This window comes from Schistocerca piceifrons, chromosome 7, assembly GCF_021461385.2.
Source record: "Schistocerca piceifrons isolate TAMUIC-IGC-003096 chromosome 7, iqSchPice1.1, whole genome shotgun sequence".
In the NCBI taxonomy this organism is placed as follows: domain Eukaryota; kingdom Metazoa; phylum Arthropoda; class Insecta; order Orthoptera; family Acrididae; genus Schistocerca; species Schistocerca piceifrons.
This window is the reverse complement of record NC_060144.1, coordinates 76,614,955-76,637,800: the sequence shown is the minus strand read 5'-3', so window position 1 is coordinate 76,637,800 and position 22,846 is coordinate 76,614,955. Positions and strand designations below refer to the sequence as shown.

General features: G+C 37.7%; 1 protein-coding gene across 1 annotated transcript in view; it reads left to right on the top strand.

The window, feature by feature from the left end:
- LOC124804792 (acetylcholine receptor subunit beta-like 2) overlaps positions 1-22,846 on the top strand; it is a 308,830-nt gene that overhangs the window by 111,048 nt on the left and 174,936 nt on the right. The window contains exon 6 of the mRNA XM_047265120.1: positions 532-688. Within this exon, the coding sequence (XP_047121076.1) occupies positions 532-688 (157 nt within the window). The remainder of the gene's footprint in view (positions 1-531; positions 689-22,846) is intronic.

The following is a 22,846-nucleotide window of genomic DNA, read 5'->3' as shown; positions in this document are numbered from 1 at the left end:
TGTACTTTGTGCGTGTGTGTGTATGCGTGTGTGTGTGTGTGTGGGGGGGGGGGGGGTGGTTGTGGGTGTGAATTTGTAAGGGACCAAAGTGCCGAAATCTTTGTACTTTCTCACAACACATGGTCAGTGTCGAAGTGAATCCATTATTAGTCATAATGAAATACCTTCCCATGGTTTTATCATTAGGTATGTATATGGTCGAAAAAATGGTTGTAATTACTATACGCACACTATACACCAGAAGACTTTCTTTCTTTTATCAATACACGAGAAAACAAATTGAAAATTGTAAAATTGCGTAAGAATGAATATCAAAGATAATAGTGTGATGTGTGTTTCTTCAAATATGGGTTGTCTCTGACGAGGTTTGAGAGTACACAGCAGTATTTCAATATCCGCTACACGACCAAATCTGTTTTAGTATCCGATACACGGCCTTATACAGTATTGTAGTCTCCGATACACCTAATTCCTTAGAAGTTCCAGAGACCAGTGAGATGTGGGAGTGAGTGAAGGAACTGGTGCTTGCAGGTGGACTTGAAGCACATGGACCAAGTGTCGGGCAGCAACCTGGTGAGCGTGGGCATCGACCTGAGTGAGTTCTACCTGTCCGTCGAGTGGGACATCCTGGCCGTGCCCGCCACGCGCAACGAGGAGTATTACCCCTGCTGCGTGGAGCCCTACTCTGGTAAGGGTGCGGCACTAATTTCCATAGTGTGCTTGCTTCAGATTCAATTAGTGACACGCAGTCTGTTTAATGTGTAAGTAACGTCTGAGTTCACTAATGCTTTTTATTCATATTTGGAACTGTTCACACTTTCTGACAGATTAAACCGGTGTGCCATATTTTTTAGAATCGAACTTTGCGTTTTGTCGACAAGTGCCGATTGAGCCATCCAAGCATGACTCTCAGCCCACCTTCACAGCTTCACTTGCGCCAGTACCTCACCACCTTCCTTCCAGACTGCAGAGAGGCTTTCCTGCACACCTTTGGGACTGTCACTCCAGAAAGATATGATTTTGTGGAGACGAGGCTTAGCTACATCCTGCGGGATTGTTTCGAGAGTGAATTTCCATTCTGCGGTGGAGTGTGAACCGATATGAAACTTCCTGACAGATTAAAACTTTGAGCTAAATGGGGACACGTATCTGGGACCTTTGCAAACGTGCCACATTCGAGTCCTGATTCAGCCCCACAGTTTTGCTCTGCCAGGAAGTTTCGTATGAGGGCACATACAACAGCAGAGGTAAAATTCGTTCTGGAAGTTCATTGCTATTTCACGAACTGTACACTAGCAAAACAGGCATGGCCAAAGCAGCTAGACTGGATTAGCTCAATTGTAGCTAGAGATCGATAAATTAAGACTCCAATTTTGCTGAAAATATGCCGAGGGATAGTAATAAACGCAAAACAAACACGGAAGACCTGCATACAGCCAACTAAATGAAAAAAACTGTCGGCATTAATTAGTTTGTAGCGCAAAACTTGATTACAGCTGAGCGCAAACGGAAATCATTTTTCTCATAATCCAGTCGACCAAACACTAACAGCCTGACCTCAAATCCATGATCGAACGATTTGGCGCTGTGTTGCAGCAATGGATTCGTTTTCACGAAGATCATAATTCAAAATCCTGTCTGGCTAACCAGATTTAGAAACTCCGTTATTTTCCCAAATAAATCTAGGCAAGATTCAGGATGGTTTCTTTGGAAGACCACGACTGATTTACTTCTCTATCCTTCCCCAATCCAAGATTGTGATCCATCTCCAGTGATCCGTCGTCAGTTGGACGTTAAACCTTAATCTGCCTTTTTGGTAGTGAATACACTGTAAAGTAATTGAAGAAGCCTGAAACTGTGAAAAGAATGGTCTTGTTTGTAATACAATAACATCCCTGCTGCCGGTCACGATTTTTCTTTGTTTATTTTCTGTACTACACATATCTGTAACTAATTCCCATTATTGAAAAATATTTCTAAATAGTCACAAAGATACGTTACGTTTACAATAAAATATCTAATATTTGTCAGCAGAGCTATAATGTTACACACCATGCACGCAGTTTCTTTTGTATGCAATTTGACACTGTTGTTCTGTTATACAGGGTGTAACAAAAAGGTAGGGCCAAACTTTCAGGAAACATTGCTCACACAAAAATAAAGAAAAGATGTTATGTGGACATTTGTCCGGAAACGCTTAATTTCCATGTTAGAGCTCATTTATTTTCGTCAGTATGTACGCTCAATGGAGCACGTTATCATGATTTCATACGGGATACTCTACCTGTGCTGCTAGAACATGTGCCTTTACAAGTACGACACAACATGTGATTCATGCACGATGGAGCTCCTGCACATTTCAGTCGAAGTGTTCGTACGCTTCTCAACAACAGATTCGGTGACTGATGGATTGGTAGAGGCGGACCAATTCCATGGCCTCCACGCTCTCCTAACCTCATCCCTCTTGACTTTCATTTATGGGGCCATTTGAAAGCTCTTGTCTACGCAATCCCGTTACCAAATGTTCAGACTCTTCGTGCTCGTATTGTGGACGGCTGTGATACAATACGCCATTCTCCAGGGCTGCATCAGCGCATCAGAGATTCCATGCGATGGAGGGTGGATGCATGTATCCTCGCTAACGGAGAACATTTTAAACATTTCCTGTAACAAAGTGTTTGAAGTCACGCTGGTACGTTCTGTTGCTGTGTGTTTCCATTCCATGATTAATGTGATTTGAAGAGAAGTAATAAAATGAGCTCTAACATGGAAAGTAAGCGTTTCCGCACACATGTCCACATAACATATTTTCTTTCTTTGTGTGTGAGGAACGTTTCCTGAAAGTTTGGCCGTACCTTTTTGTAGTCCTGTATATAAACTAAGGGGATACTTATTTCTATGTATCACTGTTTTATTCTCTTTATTTTAGAACGCTGTCGAAGCATGTGAAAGGTCCACTGAGTCACTTTTGCGTTTTTTATTTCCATTCCTTTTATCTGAACGCATCTCCAATTATTCCTGCAGATCTGTGTCAATGTGTTTGCCTCCTGTCTTTTTTTATATTAGAATTAGCTGTATGTACGTATTCCGAAGGTATGATATGAATGAATGCGCTCTTCTAACTAAAAATTAGAAAAAATATTACATTTTAGCTGTTTGACTACATATATTTAAGAAAAATAGCAAAGGAAGGTGTTACAGTAATAAGCTTAATAATAAACATTACACTGAATTCTCTGAATGTACAGACTTTCGATAAACTCATGGCTTTGCTTCAGTGGTGTCTAAATAACCTACCTTGTAGCTAAGTTTAGTGCAGTGAGCATTGACCTGATGCTAATTCAAAATGTAACTTTTTTCTTGTGGGTTTGTTTTTATGAAAATAGTTTCCCTAAGAAAACAGTGAAATATAATTGTACCTATGCAATTTGATAAAATTAAAATTCTATCCATCTCTGCTTTTGAAGCTAGGAAAACAATAAACTCACAAGAAAGTAAAAGCTCACATTGGATTGATGACATCTTCAACAAAGTACTAAAAGCTTGCTCCCAACAGACAAGTAGAATTCTCAGTCGCATATACCTATAATAGCACACTAAAACAGGGCATCTTTACTGATAGATTGAGATATGCCATTGTTAAACCATTGCATGAAAATGTGAATAGTGTTGGTGCCAATAGCTACTGCCCAATCACACTTCTGATAGCTTCGTCGAAATGTCTTGAAAAGTGATGTATTCAAGAGTAGCATCATATATCAGTAAAAACCAAGTACTAACAAAATGCCAATTTGGTTTTTGTAAAAGCTTTTCAACAGAAAATGCTTCAGTGATTAAATATTAAATACTATGAATAACCAGACATCACCAGTTGGGATTTTCTGTGACATCTGAATGGCTTTTGATTGTGTAAGTCATCAAATTCTTTTATATAAGCCTAAGTATTGTGGTATAAATTGGACAGTGTACAAATAGTTTAACTCTTATTTAACTGGAAGAGTACAGAAGGTTGAAATAAATAGTTTACATAATGTACCAAAATCAGTAGATTCCTCAAAATGCGGAGGTATCATGGGTGGGTTCCACAAGGTTCAATATTGGGTCCCTTATTGTTTTTAGTATCTATTAATGACTTGCCTCTGTATATACACGAGTATGCTAAGCTAGTTCTTTTGCTGCTGTTACAAGTATAGTAATAACACCAAACAAGCAAGAATTAACTAGGTAGCTAAAGAAATTGTAAATAATGTCTTTCAGATTCCATTAAATTTGCATAAAACAGAGTATATACAATACTGTGCAGTTAATGGCACAACACAATAATCACTATGGAGTTTGAACATGAGTCTGTAACTGAACCAGAACTTTTCAAATTTTTGGTGTGTGCAGATTGAATTGGAAGAATCATGTTGGCGATCTGCTGAAACCATTGATTTCAGCTACTTATGTTGTTACAGTTACTGCAAATTTTGACAATAAACATATAAGTTAATTAGCTTACTATGTCTATTTTAATTCAGCACTTTTGGATAGTATCATATTTTGGGGTAATTCATCATTAAGGAAAGACATATACGTTGCACAAAACTGTGTAAACAGAATAATAGATCAGCCCAACCGAGATAATCTTGGAGACATTTATTTGAGGAACTAGGGATATTCACAGTAGATTTGCACTATATCCCCCCCCCCCCCCCAGTTCATAAGGAATAACAGTGTCCATAGCTTCAAAACTAGGAGAAAGGCTGGTCTTCACTGCTTTGTATTAAATCAAATTTAGCACAGAAAGGGGTGAATTACGCTGCCACAAAAATCTGTGGTATTTACCATGTTATCAAAAGTCTACAGAGAGCCAACCAACATTTAAAAACTAATGAAAAGAATTTCTGAATTACAGTTCCTTTTACTCAATAGATGAATTTTTAGATATAATTAGTAATTTTACAATTAAAAAGGAAAAGAAACTTGAATTATGGCATGTAAAGAAATCTTTTGTTAAACTGAAATGTTCCACATCATTACAAAGTTATCGATAGAGTAAGTATTAACCTAATCTAAACTGATCTAAGGAGCTTCCTAAAGTGAAACATCGCAGAAAAACTTGTGAAACCCCAGCTGATGCCTTTCCTTTTTCGAACTGGCCATAACATTTCCTCAGATTATAATGAAAACATCTTTTATATGTTTGGAAACGAATATACCATTGCATCACTTGACAAGGATCATAGAACAATACAGATGTTGAAAAACTTGATTAGAGCATGCATTACACCTTGCACAAAGTGTAGGCCAAATAATGAAATTAATTTCATTCTACTAGTACATGTTCATTTGCTTGTCTGTTTAGTGTCATGCTTTAGCCACTTGTTTCCTGCTTTTATAAGCTTTGCCAGGCTAGTTTTGCCACAGTGTCTGATTTAGCTGTAGTCTGAAATGTCAGCTTTCTGTTTATCATGTTATTTTGTCGCCACATGTGTTGTTTAACTATTTAGGCATGAAAGCAGCATTGAAGCATTCACTTTGAGATTCTACAGTGATGTTTCAGACATCACTTTGACCAATATGTTCATGTAAAAAATAACATTGGGACACCTGTTGTGAATATAGTTTGCTTCGTGTTAGTGACATTTTAGATGCGGAAAGAACACTGAGACTTATGGCAAGCATCCTAGAACAATTTATATGAGGAAGATAATTAATTTAATGCCTGTTATGTCTTATATCATGTACATTACAGTAATAGCACTATGAATGCTGCAATCTATTAGCACGAAGAAATAGCAGGAGCATGAAGCACTGTGCTTAAAGTACTCAAAGTAAAACATATCATTAGCAACTACATATTCATAATTCGTTAGTGACATTACATGTGTGGCTTTTGGTTTTTAACCATATCTAGAAAGTATGTTTTATATTTATTCTCATATTTGATATCAGATGCTGTATAGTTTCCATGCAGTTTATAAATGTAAGATGAATTTTACTGATGGCACAGCAGAGTATTTGATATACCGTTCATATACTTTTGAGCACAGCCAAGATAACTGCTCTGGTGCTATGTTGTAATTTTATTTTAATTACAATTAAAATACTATGCAGTTGTAGAAAGTTTCATTTCAACACTGTGCTGATATTATCTGGAAAGCTAGGATAAATTGGAGGGGGTACATAGCAGAACTGCCCAGTTGCGCCATTCTGGATTCTTAAATTTCCTACCATCACTGCCATCTTAGGCTTTTTTTTAAATTTCCCACCTTCACTATCATGTAGTCTGCCCCCAGTAGTGGAGTGGCCAGCATGACAGACTATCAGTCCTAAGGGCCCAGGTTCGATTCCAGGCTGGGTAAGAGATTTTCTCCACACATGGACTGGGTGTTGTGTTGTCCTAATCATTATCATTTTATCCCCATCAACGCGCAAGTCGCCCAAGTGGCATCAAATCGAAAGACTTGCACCCGGCGAATTGTCTACCTGATGGGAGACCCTAGTCACACGACTATCATCTGTTTTTTAATTTCCCAACATCTCCATCTTGGATTTCTCAGTGACTGCAGCACCGACTGTTGGCAGAAACTTGAACTATGCTTCAGGTAGTAGATCGCCATACTACTGTTATGATTTCAGAGAACAATGTCTCAGTAAAGAAACTATATTCACAGAGTGTCTCTTAGAATACACAAGAGAAAAGCCAGTACTAAGATTGTGATTGTTATAGAAAACTATGAAGTGGAATGCTTTGACATTTTGCTCTATGTTTCTGGGTGGGCGTCCTATGTTGAGTAAGTGTGTGGCTATTACTGACCTGTGTATTGGCTCTAATGTGCTTCGTATACATGATGTCCTTGGAAGATCATGGAACATGCCCCAATTGCTATTTTATGCATTGTTACATATTAGATTGTTTTTGCGTTTATTAGTTGTAAGGAATTCAGTTTCTACCTTGTGTGTTTTAAGGAGCATTGCAATCTTTTGTAATGTGTGGATAATGTGTCAGACTCTAGATATACCTTTGCTTCTACCTTCTTCCCTCTGAAGTGTAGGTTTTATCTGGTCCTTTATTTGTTTTGTGTAGAATGGGCTCAACCATTCAATCAGTAGAATCATTGATGACTATGATTTCTTTCTCTATACTCCCAGTGCATGGGTTCTTGCTTCAAATATATTTTACCCTTCTATGCAAAATTAATGTAAACACTGCTTATTTATGAATTTTCAATGAAATAATCTTGCAAGGATTGTGATATTAGTCAACTTTACATTTCTTACAAAATTTTCAAGTTCTATGTGCCACTGTGGATTTTCATACTTAACAATAATTTAGTTTTTATATATTATGTGTGGACCTACTGCAATTTGGGGTAAATTATCTTTGTGTTGGTATCATATGTTGTTGCTAAAATTACCCATTTATCCATGTATCTTGTTCTCTTACCTCTGATACAATGTTTTCACTCCTATTATACAAAATTCCTACGACTTTTGAACTTCAGTATTTGTGTGCTTGCACTGTACTGTTTGGGTACTAATCATACTGTACACTGCAACTTACACATTCATTAGGTTACCATCAGCCTACATCAAATGTAGCAACCTGTGTCTTCCTAGTGAACGAAAAATCTGTATTACCCCATGTGACAATTTTACTAAAATGTTTCTATTGAACAGAACTAACTAGTTACACCAATTTAATCCTTATCAGCTTCTTTCCCATACAGTTGTATCACACTATGCCACTGATTACTGCCATGTGCATTATACATAAAACAAGGGATGACTACTCGTTTTTAAGTTTCCTGCTTGTTGCCATTCCATGCATTAATAATATTTTTAGTCTGGTTTGTTTTCTTGCACCCTGGTGTTTATATGGACGCCAGAAAGATATTATCTTGTGATTGCTAATAAACTGAAACTCAATTTATAGTAAACTATCATTCATCTTTGTTCTTTCTACTACTATGGGCATTGTGGCATTAATTGGTACTCCTCTTCTGGTCATATTCATTATTTTTGGTACAGTGTTAAGGTGGGTATAGTTTACTTTTGATGAATTATTGGTGGTTCCCTTTGGTACTGACAAAATATGATGAGGGAAAGGGTAAATATAAAATATGCTTTTTGTACACTTCTTACCTACATCTGTCCTCCAGATGACAGGTAGTTCTCATATCTGCCTCATTTCTGATACAAAACACTCTTGATATTTCCACATCTGATTTTTGTAGTAGATCGAAATAATGAAAATAAACTGTATCACTTTTGGTGGCAACTGTCTGTGATAGTCTGCTGAACAGTAGAGACAAGTCTTAAGTAATGTACACCTAAAACCATCTTGCTGGATACACTATATCAATCACACATTTGTTCTAATCCACAGAGTACAGATGAGATAGTTGAATTACACAGCTTCTTGAATGGCATTCATTTGAAGGACTAAGTGGCCTTAGAGAAAGTAACTGAAACTGGTGCCTGCCACTAGTCATGGCGATTGGTGGAAGGTCTGAAAATACTCTGGAATAAAGAGTATGGAACATTAAAACACAAATAAGTATTCAGGAGCCATTTTGCTGCACAAATGAGTTCAGAAGTAAACAGTGCTAAGCAATCTCTACTATTGTGCATACCACATCATGGCAGAATGCAGAATGGGATCACAGTTGAACGTCTCAGGGGAAACAATGAGTGCCAATGACTGTGATGGCATTTCAATAGGTAGGGCCATCAAACAAAAGAATGTTAATAATACATTGCCTGCCAAAGAAAGTGAAGCACCTGCAAAACATTTGGTGGGTGTGTAAATGATTGAAGTTGCAATTTTCTGTGACATGTAGAATGACCACCAGAGGGCACTTGTGTTGTTCTTGTTTAGTGTTGCCACCAGATTACATAGCCCATTTAAGGTGCGGGAACAGGGTCAGATGTGGACTAATCACTGTGATGGACACACAGACACCATGTACACATGGGAGATAGCGTTATCAGGACCTGACACAGCTTGAATGTGACCTCATTGTGGGTCTCCAAATCGCCGCCTAGTCGAACTGTGCATATCCAAATTTGTGGGGAATTCAGCTGTGACAGTGGGCAGATGTTGGTTTGTATGGGAACATAAAGGCAGGCAAAGTCTTAGTCAAGGTTCAGGTCAATTACATTTGACCACTGCAGGGGAGGACCGCCATATTACGCACCATACATGTCATAATCCCTTTGCATTGCTGCTCTGGAACATTCTGTTTCATCCCACAGCCATGATCAGAGACTAGCAGTAGTTGGGCTGGGATATTATCATACGAAGTGTAGGCTGTCATGAACACTACAACAAAGCGGCTGTATTTGGGGGAGTGTTGCAACAGGGAAGCATTGACTGGTGATTAGTGATGTCACACAATGTTTCATCGATGAACAACTGTTCTGAGCTACCCATCGTTGACAGGTAGGGTGGCGACCTGGAGAGGGGTGACACTCTAACAATGTTCTGGAGAGGTGCAGTGGTGGTGCTCTTGACCTCATGGTATGGATAGCCATCGGTAATAACTTCAGATCATTGATGGTAGTGCAGGAACTCTGTTGGCAAAACACCTTGCCAATGACCTCCTGCTACCTCATGTGTCTACCTTTTAAGTGACTTGATCATGAAGCTATGTTTCAACAGGACAATGCTCATCCACAAACGGTATATCTCTCTATGAAATGCCTGCTTGCTGTTGACATACTCTCATGGCCAGATCTGTGTTCAATAGAATATGTTTGGGACTAGCTCGAAAGTCAGCTCAGTACCACTGCCATTGTCTGGTATATCAGAGACTGACTAAAACACTTGGGAGCCTCAGGAAGGGACACAGTGACTTTACAACTCCCTTCCCAACCAAATCAGTGTATGTGTCCAGGCTAGAGGTTGTGCAATGTCGAAAGTGGTCTCCAAGTGAAAAGTTCTTTATAAATTTGATGCGATTTTGTAAGCACTGAAATAATACCACATGCACTCTCAACACATGAAGCTCCATTTCGTTTCCAACTCTCTTTCCTCGTGCTTCACTTCGTTTGTCAGGCAGTGTGCAGTTACCGTTCTTAGTAGACCGATAGACAACAAAGACTAAATCCTAAGTAAAATTGGTATAAAAACCAACTGTTTCAGTAACAATAAAATAAAAGACTTTAATGCACCTGATCGTCTCCAGACGGATGGGGCCTAGGAAATTTATAAAAAGGCGAAACTGAGAGGACAATAAGGCAACACAATGGAGCATGAAGTCCATAGAGGTTTAAAACAAATGTAACATCATGTAGACTTTCCCAGAATACAGATTTTCATAAAAATTTTGGGAACATAGTCCTCTTCAAATTGCATGACTTTCATAAACGACATATTTCATTAAGGGACATATCTCTGCTATGTTAGAAACGTTATGGTCTGAGGGTTTCGAGCCTAGCCTGCCACCAGGGCAACTAGCAGATGAGAAAACACAAGAGAACAATAAATCCATTACACGAATTTTTTTAATATACATATAGAAAGCGTTAAAACAAAGGATAGTCGAGAGGGATAACGGGCTGCTTCCTGGACTCGGGTAGGCGCCCCGGCCCTGGTTCGAATCCACCCAGCGGATTAACGACGATAGCTGGTGTGCTGGCCAGCCTGGATATGCTTTTTGGGCGGTTTTACTATCCTACTAGGTGAATACTGGGCTGGTCCCCACGTCCCACCTCAGTTACGTGACTCTCAGACACTTGAAACACGTTCACACTATTCCACGATTCACACTAGACGCAGATAGCTGAGGTACACTAATTCCATCCCAGGGGGTATGGGGTGGCGGCAGGAAGGGCATCCGGCCACCCCTTAACATTCACCATGCAAATCCGTACTTAACCCTGCCGACCCTGCACATAATGCGAGATAAAGGCAGTAGCAAAAGAAAGAAAGAAAGAATGGAAATCGTTAACACAAAACAAGTTTTACCAGATGATTTATAAATCATTTTATCTATATGCTATGGCTTTTTCGCACATAGTGTATACAATGGCTTTCATAGAAGTCACGAACTCAGTATGATGTATGTATATTCGTTTATACAGTAACAAGTGAAATTACATTTCTTTGTGGCTATGAATGGCAGATTAAAACTGAAGAAATTGCAGAAGAGTAGGCATCAGAGGAGATGGGACCTGGATACATTGAAATTGCTGTGGTTGTTAAGAGTTTGAAACGGAGCATTGGACAACTATTGTGTGAAACTTTGGAAATGAATACAGTGTAAGACGAGGGGTTTGATGAAGGCAAGACAGTGTCAAATAAGCAATGAGACAAGGCCGACTAATTTCTCTGCATATCTTGTGACATTTAAATTTAGTTGATAAAAGAATGAAAAATAAATATGCAGCAAATGAATCTGGCAAAAGAGAATACAGACACATGACAGTGAGACTGACAGGAAATGTATAATTGCAAAGCAAGAATGGCTGCAGAAGTTATGCAGAACTGTGCTACTATGCATGAGAGTTGGAAAGATAGATGCAACAAATAAGAAAATCAAAGCAACCTTTGGAAAAAGAGAGAAGCGGCTGTCTAAACACCAGATGCCAGGCCAGTACTCAGCAAAGAATGTAATGCTGAAAAGTAAAGGAATACAGATAATGGGTAGAAAAAGGAAACCAATTTGAAGGCAGTTTTATAGAAAGGGAATAGGAAATATGTGAAGATGGGGATGAGATAGGGATATGATACTACAAAAAGAATTTGACAGAGCAGTGTAAGACCCACGTCGACACAGGGCACCTGGAGATGACAATATCACCTCAGAGTGATTGAGATACTTGGCAGAACCAAATACAACAATCCATGCCACCTGATATGCAATATATGTGAGACAGGGGAAATACCCCTATACCTCAAGAAAAATCGCTGTTGTAATGGCGGTAGATGCTGAAAGGTGTGAATAATAGCAAACTGTCTTTTTAGTAGGTGATAATCTCTAAAAACTGAGACAGATTTGTGAAGAGTTGTGGAAACATTGATAAAAGATGAACTCATGAAGATCGGTTTCGATCCTGGAGAAATGTGAAAACATATAGGGCAATACCTACACTATGACTCATCTTAGACAGTATATATATATATATATATATATATATATATATACTAACAATAGTTGATAGAATATTGATTCTATGGTTCAATAAATCTTAGTTTTTCTAGCATATTGTTTCTCTAACATGAAATGAGTACCACAGTTCTCACCTGATGCACTAAATAGAACATGTGCACATATTAAAACGTCAGAGGTGGAGATATCCCCTGTCATGAATGGCCCCAGATATTCAGTCATTGTAAATTTTTTCTGAAGGTTTTTACTGCAGAATACAGCTTACTTGATTTTTTTAGTTTCGACAAAAGCATGACAATTCAGGATATACTATAATTCCTGTGATGATGGTTCTAAAAAGAAATGAAAGTTGAATGGAAATTTTATAAAGCTGTTACTAGAATAAATGCGTCAGTGTAAAAGTCCACCACATAGATATGTTACTTGTAAACTTTGGAATATAATTTGGATCTGTACCTGTATTATTTTCAGAATCACAATCATAGTTCAGTACTACACGTAGTTAGTAGTTTTAGTGACAACAGACTTTTGTTTGGTAGCTGAAAGTTTTTAGCAAAAGGAACTAAAACAAGATAAAGTAAAAATTAAAGTCTTACATTGTTGACATATAATTTAGATGGAATTTTCTCATTATGAAAGTATTGAAGGGCGATTTGTTTTAATTGTTAAAAACCAGTAAAAAGCTAAGATCGCATAAAATATATTTTATTTGAAACAACTGGTATCACAATTTTAGCTGTTATCTTCAGGTCTTAAACTTTTTTGCAGTAAGAGATGTTCATGTTACGCTGTCTCTTGTACAAGATGTCAAGTATTTACAACTCAGTACATTGTAAATGTTTGACATTGGTAAAAGAGTTAAAAACACACAGCACACAGCCCCTAGACCAAAACACCGTGTCCATATACATACTGCTCACAGATACTTGTTACATGATACAAATGCAGTACACAATATCACATCTGTTTACATATGCTGGACACATACTTATTACCTGTTTGAGTATGTGTCCAGAATTTGTAAACAGATGTGCTATTGTGTGCCGTATATAAGACAAACCACACCACACACGTATACATCAGGTAAAATTACAACCTTTTTGATAGTAATGTGGGAATTTTCTTTAGCCCAGAACATATAATTATGCTATAAACAGTGTGATTAAGTTTAAAGTGAACTTCATCCAATCCAGCAATGTTACCTATATTCTTGGTTCACTTACACCATCTCCTGAACACCTTTGCATAATTGGATGTAGCAATTAGAGGCATCTTTAGCTACCTGTAGCACCAACCCTGGAATTTACGCACACAACATCACATTCTTCAGAAGTCATAGCACACCACTAGCACTTAACACTATTCTCACATAAGACTTCCACTGAGATTTTTTTGGTGATGACAGACACTGGGACCAAGCAGTAATTAACTGAAATGTAAATGTTCTTATTCTGTCAGTAATTTTACAAGTTGATTACTGGTGATTACAGATGTTTACCATCACAAAACCTGCAGCTTGTCTGGAGTACGTAATACTTGTTTTCAGTGTACTATTTAACGATGTTAACCAGATACTCTACCTGTGTCACTACCGACAATCGGCTTGGCCATAGCAACGTCCATTGACAAAGTTTACTATGAACTATTATATACACCCTGGGAAATTCTGGATATCTGTGCCTGAAATAATTGTGGTAAAATAGGCTGCTGTGATATACCAAATATACAACATTCTCACTGTAGGATATGTACTTGTAGAAATTTTATGAACATGCATTTATTGGATCCATACTTCAGCTAATGTGAAAAAAATGTTTCTTAATGGAAGATAATGTTGAAAAAGTACTATAACACGTATAACAAAACATCTTATGGATGTCTGCGCTCTAAACAGTATTAGCATATCTCACTCTACAAATTCTAGTACTAAGACATCTTATTGCTGATTTTTCTCATTTCAATGAATCAGTATCATTTGTAAAACACTTGATGCATTTGTAGTTCCAACTCCATGACATTAAGAACAGAAACAACAATGCCTTAGCTGCCAAAACTACATTAACGAAGTGGTTCTAACTGTCCTCTTTGGGTATTTACATTGTGTGTTCAGAGGCAATACTATGACGCTTGCAGCTTATTGCTCACTCGTTTCATTGTCAAATATTTTGAAGGGATTTGGATAAATAACTCTGACTACTCGGCAATATATATTTAAGTGTTTAAAGTAAAACCACAAAAGTGGTATATTAGTAAATTAGAATAATTTAAATACAAGTGCTCTTGACTACTTAAAATACAAATATGGTAAATACTAGTACAATCTTCTGCTTGTCGTTACACCAGTATTGTCACTTCTTGGTTATACTTGTGTGCTTGTCAATATAATTGAATGATGAAGTTAGGCTGTATCAGAGTTGTGAAAATACATAGGGTAAAACACACAGAAATTTTCGTACATATGTAGCTGTTAATAAACAAAGGACATGTAAATCTGCAACAAAGAGCCATGGAACTTCCATGCAGCCAAACAGCTCCCTTGCAAAGAATACATTGCTTCTGTGCTGCTCCACAAGGGAATAAAGTATAAATTATTCATTTGTACTTTTTCTTCCTTTATCCTCTTTCCTGTAGTTGCCATTAATCACACCAAATCAAAATTCTTCGTTGTTTGAATGTATACTAGTAAGAAAAAAATTTAACCTCATGATGAACAGTAACTTACTGCAAGTTGTTAAGATGCCATCTATACTAGCTGTTCAGTTGACTGTAAGTACTAATTATTCATATACCAAATTTCTGCATATACAACATTACTATATTGATAACAGTCATTGAATGCTTAGGAACAAATTGTTTCCTGGATAAAACTCAGCACAAAATTTGGAAATTTAATTAACAGTACTAACATAAGAAAATAGGCAGGCCATTAAACCTAATGTTTATTTCTGAATTAGTTCATGATGGCATTTACAGAATAATTACCTATAGAAATTTACTGTGTGAATCATTGCTGCAGAATGATTTTCTCTGACAGTGTCACAGTATAGACTTGTTAAAACTTCTTAAAGTTTGGAAAATACACAGGTACATCTATTTATGTTCATTATTTATTTCACTCCTTGAATAATATTAACGTAACACAAATGACTATGACTTTCTGGAATGGCAGAGAAAATGAATAGTCTTTGACAAAATAGAATTTACACTAAAGTCCTCGAATTTATCAAGCATATATACTGCTGGTACTCAGTATTTTATGTAAAAACGAGACACTGCCACCACTTTCAGGAAACAATGTGGTTACAACTTGTACAAACAGTGCTGCATCTTTATACTCATTACATGTATCTTCTTGTGTAAAAGATACAATATGTTTCTTATTATGAACTGTTACATTTCTTCCTTAAAAAAGCTGAAGGCTTTTCCTGCTCATTTATTTGAATTAGCTGTCTTACCCCACCTTCACCTATTTCCAAGGAAAGCTGTTACTCGTTTCCACAAGTTCAATATACATAAAAAGAGTTTACTTTGAAATTGTCACACATAACATTTTGCACTTGTTTTATCTTCCAATTCACAATGCCGCTGGAAAAATCTACCTAATTTTCGTTAGTTGTTGTATGATGATATTCTACAATGGATGCAAATAGGATGACTGGTGGCAGGACTGATTGAAGTGTAAGGAGGGAAATAAAGTAGCGTACTAAGTATTCCCATATAACATAAACATATGAGGATAGTATGTAACTCTTGATGTCTACTTCCTGAACCAGTCACAACATTCCCATTCACTGTCATATTGTTACATTTCTTGTTGTGATCAGACAGAACCAAATTTGTTATTGTATAGCAATTAATTTTTTCATTTCATTGTGTAAAATTTGTTGCACTGCATTACATAAAACTCATTCTGTACTAAGCAAGAGAGATGGATGTCTAGGATGTGGGAAGACTACAGTGATATAGATTTTCCTGTTGAGCAATATTATGAAATAACATTAAGAGGAACTACATTATTACAGCAGTAATACTGATTGTATTGCAACTCACTGCAATTATTTCCTGATAAATTGTTCTTCAATTGAATGGAGGAAGTTTCTGAGTTGATAAAACCTTAATTCAATAATAAGTTCAATTAAATTACCAACAGATCGTTTAGTATTATCTAACTCTAAGATGAATGAATGTATAACCATCTATCTCAATTCTTTTTCTATTAACATCTAACTTTTTAGTCTTTCTAGACATTCTATCACTAGTATTATATTTACCTTCCAATATCTTTTAGGAATTAGAACCTATCAATGTAGACACAGTCAAACGATATTAATGAGCATATGTTTTTGTAAATAGTTCTAAAAAAACAAGTTTTTGAGAGTATGTGTAGATTCATTCATTTTTACATTTCATTTATGTAAGATTTCTTGCAATACATTGCACTAAACTGATTCTGTACTAAGCAAGAGAGATAGATGTCTAGGATGTGGGAGGAGCACAGTGATATAGATTTTGCTGTAGAGCAATATCATGAAATATATACAAACAATTTAGTATATGGCAGACACAAATGACAGTACAATTAGTTATTAATTGAAATAATGATAGCTATATCTAACATTTTTATATAGGCTATTGCATCTGGAGTCACCATGAGGAAATGTTAAAGTTTCCCTTCATGAGCTGTGAAACAGCATCCTTCTATGATGTGTTTTGTGGTTTGCATTTCACCACATTCGCAGATTTCTTGCCCCATTTATGGTGGAAATAGGCATGTATACCATGTTGGGTCTTCATTCTGCTCAGAGTTGACCATGTTTTATTTGGTAACTCAAAACCCAGAGGCTTTTGGGTAATACATGGAATTTCGTTACTCTGCTTTGTGGTCCACTTTTGAGGCCAGGCTTTAGTGAAGCTGAATTTATTCTCTGTGGCTTTGATTGCCATTTTGATAGAAAAGGCAGCTATGGGTGGTGTATTCAATGTCCTCATGTATTGGTACGTTATTGTTGCTCAAGATCTTGCAATCTCTTGTGAGTGCGTTTATACGACAGATATTTGGCACTTGTATATGGCTCAGTACTTGGAGACGTTCCATGTGGGTTGATTTGGTGACTCCTGCGCTCACTCTCATTGTGTTATTGCGCTGCACACCAATTTTATGAGAGTGAGGACTGTTAAACCACACTGGCACACAGTATTCAGCAGTTGAGAAGTCAAGGCTAAGAGCAGATGAGCATAGGACAGAGCCAAATGCTCCCCATGTTGTTGCACAGAATTTTTGAATATTATTGTTCCTCGATTTTAATTTCTCTGCTATTTTTGCTATATGCTCTTTAAATATGAGAGTTCTATCGAGTGTTACACCTAGATATTTTGGTGTTTTACTTTACGTAACTGCATTTAGAGCTCCTTTTTGGCCTGTTTGTTGTTTACATGAAAGCCTGTAACCTCTGTTTTGCTGGTGTTTGGTTAGAGGCACCATTTTCGGAAGTACCCCCCCCCCCCCAATTTTTCCAGGTCGGCTGTACAGACCTCCTCTAATTTCTCAAATGAGCTAAATCTTGTTGGAAGTATCCTGTCATCACTACTGTGTGCCTTTTAGATCCCTTAGCTGGCATGTCTGTGATATATAGGATGAACAGGAAAGGTGCAAATACAAGTCCTTGTGGCAGCTATTCATGAGTTTTCATGGTGAGCTTATATTGGATCCTGTATAACCTGAAGTGTTCTATCATTCAGCGTGCCATTTAGCATCCGAGCTGTTGGTTTGCATTGGATCACATGATGTACTGTACAGAACATGCTTCTCGCCAGCCTGTGTTGTGCGTGGCTGATAAATCAAGGTTTTAAGCTTTCTTTGAAATCCTTCTTCAATTTAAGTTGTAAGTGAGGGAACGTGGTCAACACCCACCCACCCACCCACCCACCCACCCACCCACCCACCCACCCACCCACACACACACACACACACACACACACACACACACACACACAAATATATATATATATATGTATATCAAAGAAACTTACAAATATGTTTAAGAAATAAACTTACAAAAATCTACAGCATTGTTCTCAAGGATAGACCTTGGGTCAGACGATTTACAAAGCAACTCTGCAGACATACAGATAATATCGCAGAATAATTTCGCAAATGTTTGCTACAGTTTCATGGACACCTATAGAGGACAGATGAAAACACACTCAGGAAAAGAGAGAGAGAGAATGCTTCTTTGTTGTGGAAATCTTGTGACTTCAAACTGAGTTACTCAAAACAATTATTCTTTAACTCAGTGATGAAAGCAGATATGTAAATTAAAGTAATTTTTTCATAGCTCCAGTCACATATCCTATGCCTTCAGTCACATATAATGTAAATGTATCTCAACTACTCCACTTCATTAATTCTGAAATGTGGATTTTCGAACAAAAGTTTTGTTCTTTACAAAGTAACACTATCTCTTCTTGTACTTCGTTGTTTAAACATACTTTTTTTATAACTGACAGAGTTATGTGAGAGGTACTGTAGTGTATACAATCTTTGTCATCAGTTTTCTTGAATATTAGCAGATTCTTTGCACCTCTATTTCCTGCGATTTATTACCTGCTTACTGATGTTGCTGTGCTACCATACACTACATTATGCAGAATCTGTAATCTCTTTCTCCCTCTCCATATATTCCATTCCCCATACCCCACTAATATTGCTTTTATAAATACCATTTCTTTCTTAAGATTTGTTGATTCCATTTTCTTTGTATTATATTCAGTAATTGTCTGTGGTCTCCATATAGTCTTATTACGTATTCTTTTTCTCTCAGTGCATCCAAATGACTCTTTCTGTGTTCACATTTTGAATTATTTTGTTAGCTATCTTTGCATTAAAAGTATTGGTGCAATCTGTATTCCTAAATTAGACTTTGTTCTTATATCATTGTAAGCCGTTAGGTAAATCAGACCTAGAACTAACCTGAATGAAAATCTTGTGATACATGCTGTCTGATTGCTCCAATTTCTGAATGCTGATTGCTATATGATCTTCATGAAATTTATAAAATTGCTTTTTAACGTTGTAGCTATACTAACAGTAGTATTTGACTGCTGAATAGATTTATTCGAGAAATAGAACCATGCAGAACTACTCAGACCTTTTAAATACATAAATCATTATTTCTCGTTTTCTATCATTTAGGTAAACTGTAGCAGGCACATCATCCTAAAGAAAACCACTAAGTCTAATTTTAGTATTTTATCTAGTGATTTGTATTTGTAATAAACAACAGTTACATTATAATGAAATCTCATGAAATGACTTGATGAGGTTTTTGCAGATACCTTTACTCAGTTTTGTGCCACAAGTTTTGAATAACCTTTACCATCTATGACAAGAAATATTTATTAACTACACATTTCATCCCAGTAATACCCAGTTTTATAAAAGGAAGGGGAGAATTACATAGTAAAATGACTTGTAAATGTTATAAAAGTACTGACTATTGCATTTTGTTATTAAATGCTTTCAAAAGTTGGTGGAGAAATGTGTTAAAGATTCTCTAATGTAAACAGCACTTCTTATAACAAAAGGATTTACTAACCACGAAGTGAGCTACAACTGTGAGCTTTCTCAGTGTTTTTAATATTAACAGGCTTCCCATTGAAATAATTTGTTATCTTGTTTTTTCTTATGCTTTCTTGTCTCTTGTAATATTGTGTTGCATGTAACTTCACTGTGCCAGTTTATGTTTAGAAGTGCCTATTACAAAGTTCTGAATATCTATGCTCAATCCATTTGGATAACTATTGAGATACACAGCTAAAGAAAGGTTGTGAGTTAGTACCATTACTTCCGATATTTTATGTATATTTTCGTAGATCTCTTTGTTATTTCTCATTTTCCAACAATCAGTGGTTTATATTGGACCCACTATTTTCATAATAGCCCCTCTTTCAAGTACCTCTACTTTGTCCATAGTATTTTGGAAAATGAGGACGACAGGACACATGTTTAAAAGTAGTGAGACTAGTAGCTTTTGCTGTGATCACCTCATAGAAGTGTCTGATTGTGACTGATATTGAAAAATGGTTTACTTTTAATTGTAACTGTATATAGATCGCCACTGGGAAATTTTAAGTTGTTTATGAGGAATTCGGTTTCCTTACTATATCATCTGTAAGACAGCAGCAAGTAGATAAACTCTGTAGTAATTTAAGTGTAGACTTCTAAAGAAGTATTATAGGATAAATGATCTGGGAACCTTATTTAAATCCTGCAATTTAATCTCAGCGATTAACTTTCCAACACAGGTGCTTGAAGACAGTAGCACCCTAGTAAATATTTTCTTTGATGAATCTTAGAGTGGGGAAATAACTGTATAGCTAGTAACAAATGCTCTCTCTGATCATGACATACAATTAGTGGAGATAAATGGCATGGTTCTCCTTGACAGCTGTTCTCTTACATAGACTAATTTGTTTTATTGTAATGTATCAAAGAGGTGGGTAGGAATTAATAACTCACATATGTATTTATAATAATAATAATACACTCCTGGAAATGGAAAAAAGAACACATTGACACCGGTGTGTCAGACCCACCATACTTGCTCCGGACACTGCGAGAGGGCTGTACAAGCAATGATCACACGCACGGCACAGCGGACACACCAGGAACCGCGGTGTTGGCCGTAGAATGGCGCTAGCTGCGCAGCATTTGTGCACCGCCGCCGTCAGTGTCAGCCAGTTTGCCGTGGCATACGGAGCTCCATCGCAGTCTTTAACACTGGTAGCATGCCGCGACAGCGTGGACGTGAACCGTATGTGCAGTTGACGGACTTCGAGCGAGGGCGTATAGTGGGCATGCGGGAGGCCGGGTGGACTTACCGCCGAATTGCTCAACACGTGGGGCGTGAGGTCTCCACAGTACATCGATGTTGTCGCCAGTGGTCGGCGGAAGGTGCACGTGCCCGTCGACCTGGGACTGGACCGCAGCGACGCACGGATGCACGCCAAGACCGTAGGATACTACGCAGTGCCGTAGGGGACCACACCGCCACTTCCCAGCAAATTAGGGACACTGTTGCTCCTGGGGTATCGGCGAGGACCATTCGCAACCGTCTCCATGAAGCTGGGCTACGGTCCCGCACACCGTTAGGCCGTCTTCCGCTCACGCCCCAACATCGTGCAGCCCGCCTCCAGTGGTGTCGCGACAGGCGTGAATGGAGGGACGAATGGAGACGTGTCGTCTTCAGCGATGAGAGTCGCTTCTGCCTTGGTGCCAATGATGGTCGTATGCGTGTTTGGCGCCGTGCAGGTGAGCGCCACAATCAGGACTGCATACGACCGAGGCACACAGGGCCAACACCCGGCATCATGGTGTGGGGAGCGATCTCCTACACTGGCCGTACACCACTGGTGATCGTCGAGGGGACACTGAATAGTGCACGGTACATCCAAACCGTCATCGAACCCATCGTTCTACCATTCCTAGACCGGCAAGGGAACTTGCTGTTCCAACAGGACAATGCACGTCCGCATGTATCCCGTGCCACCCAACGTGCTCTAGAAGGTGTAAGTCAACTACCCTGGCCAGCAAGATCTCCGGATCTGTCCCCCATTGAGCATGTTTGGGACTGGATGAAGCGTCGTCTCACGCGGTCTGCACGTCCAGCACGAACGCTGGTCCAACTGAGGCGCCAGGTGGAAATGGCATGGCAAGCCGTTCCACAGGACTACATCCAGCATCTCTACGATCGTCTCCATGGGAGAATAGCAGCCTGCATTGCTGCGAAAGGTGGATATACACTGTACTAGTGCCGACATTGTGCATGCTCTGTTGCCTGTGTCTATGTGCCTGTGGTTCTGTCAGTGTGATCATGTGATGTATCTGACTCCAGGAATGTGTCAATAAAGTTTCCCCTTCCTGGGACAATGAATTCACGGTGTTCTTATTTCAATTTCCAGGAGTGTAATTATAATACTAACAAAAAGAGAGTGCAAAACAAAAAGAATATGTAAATGTTCAAAATGTAGCCGTATTTACAAATTAATTCATGATGTGAGTGTAAAATGTCTCATTCCTCATCATTAGAATTTATTATGCAAATGATCCATGGAATGTAAACTAACTGAAACCACAATTGGCTCATCACTAAGCAGATAAGCATCTGTTTCTTATGACTGATGTATAGTGTTTTGTTAAGTATGTGTTTCTTATTATAGATTTTATTGTCAACAATGCTCTTTCTATTTTGTTAAATTTTATACCTACTTTGATATTTAAACTTACTAATTTGCTCTATTTTAGTTATTTGTGTTTCTATATATTTTAGTGAATTTTTTTGAGTTTGTCATGAATTTCATTTTGTCACTTGAAATTTTGATGCCTGGTGTATTTGATAATTTTTTCCAGAAAATTAATTAGAGAGAGTGCTTCTGTCATTTGTTTAAAGTGTTCCAAAATCGTCTGGAAAATGTGAACAGCTCCTGTTCTTTGTCTTCTCAGAATTAGTGACTCTTTTTTTCCTATTTCTTAGCTCCAAATACCAACTGCTTACATTTTTTTCTAAAATACAGTTAAACAGTAAAGATGATATTTGACAGTTTTTATTTCAGTTACCCGAGATACTTCTGTCACGCATTTCACTTGAGATATCATATTTGTCAGATTTTCATGAGTTATGTATGATTTTGCTTTAACATTAAATTTTCTATTATTTTACCTCTTGTTTCCTTATTTGCTACATCAA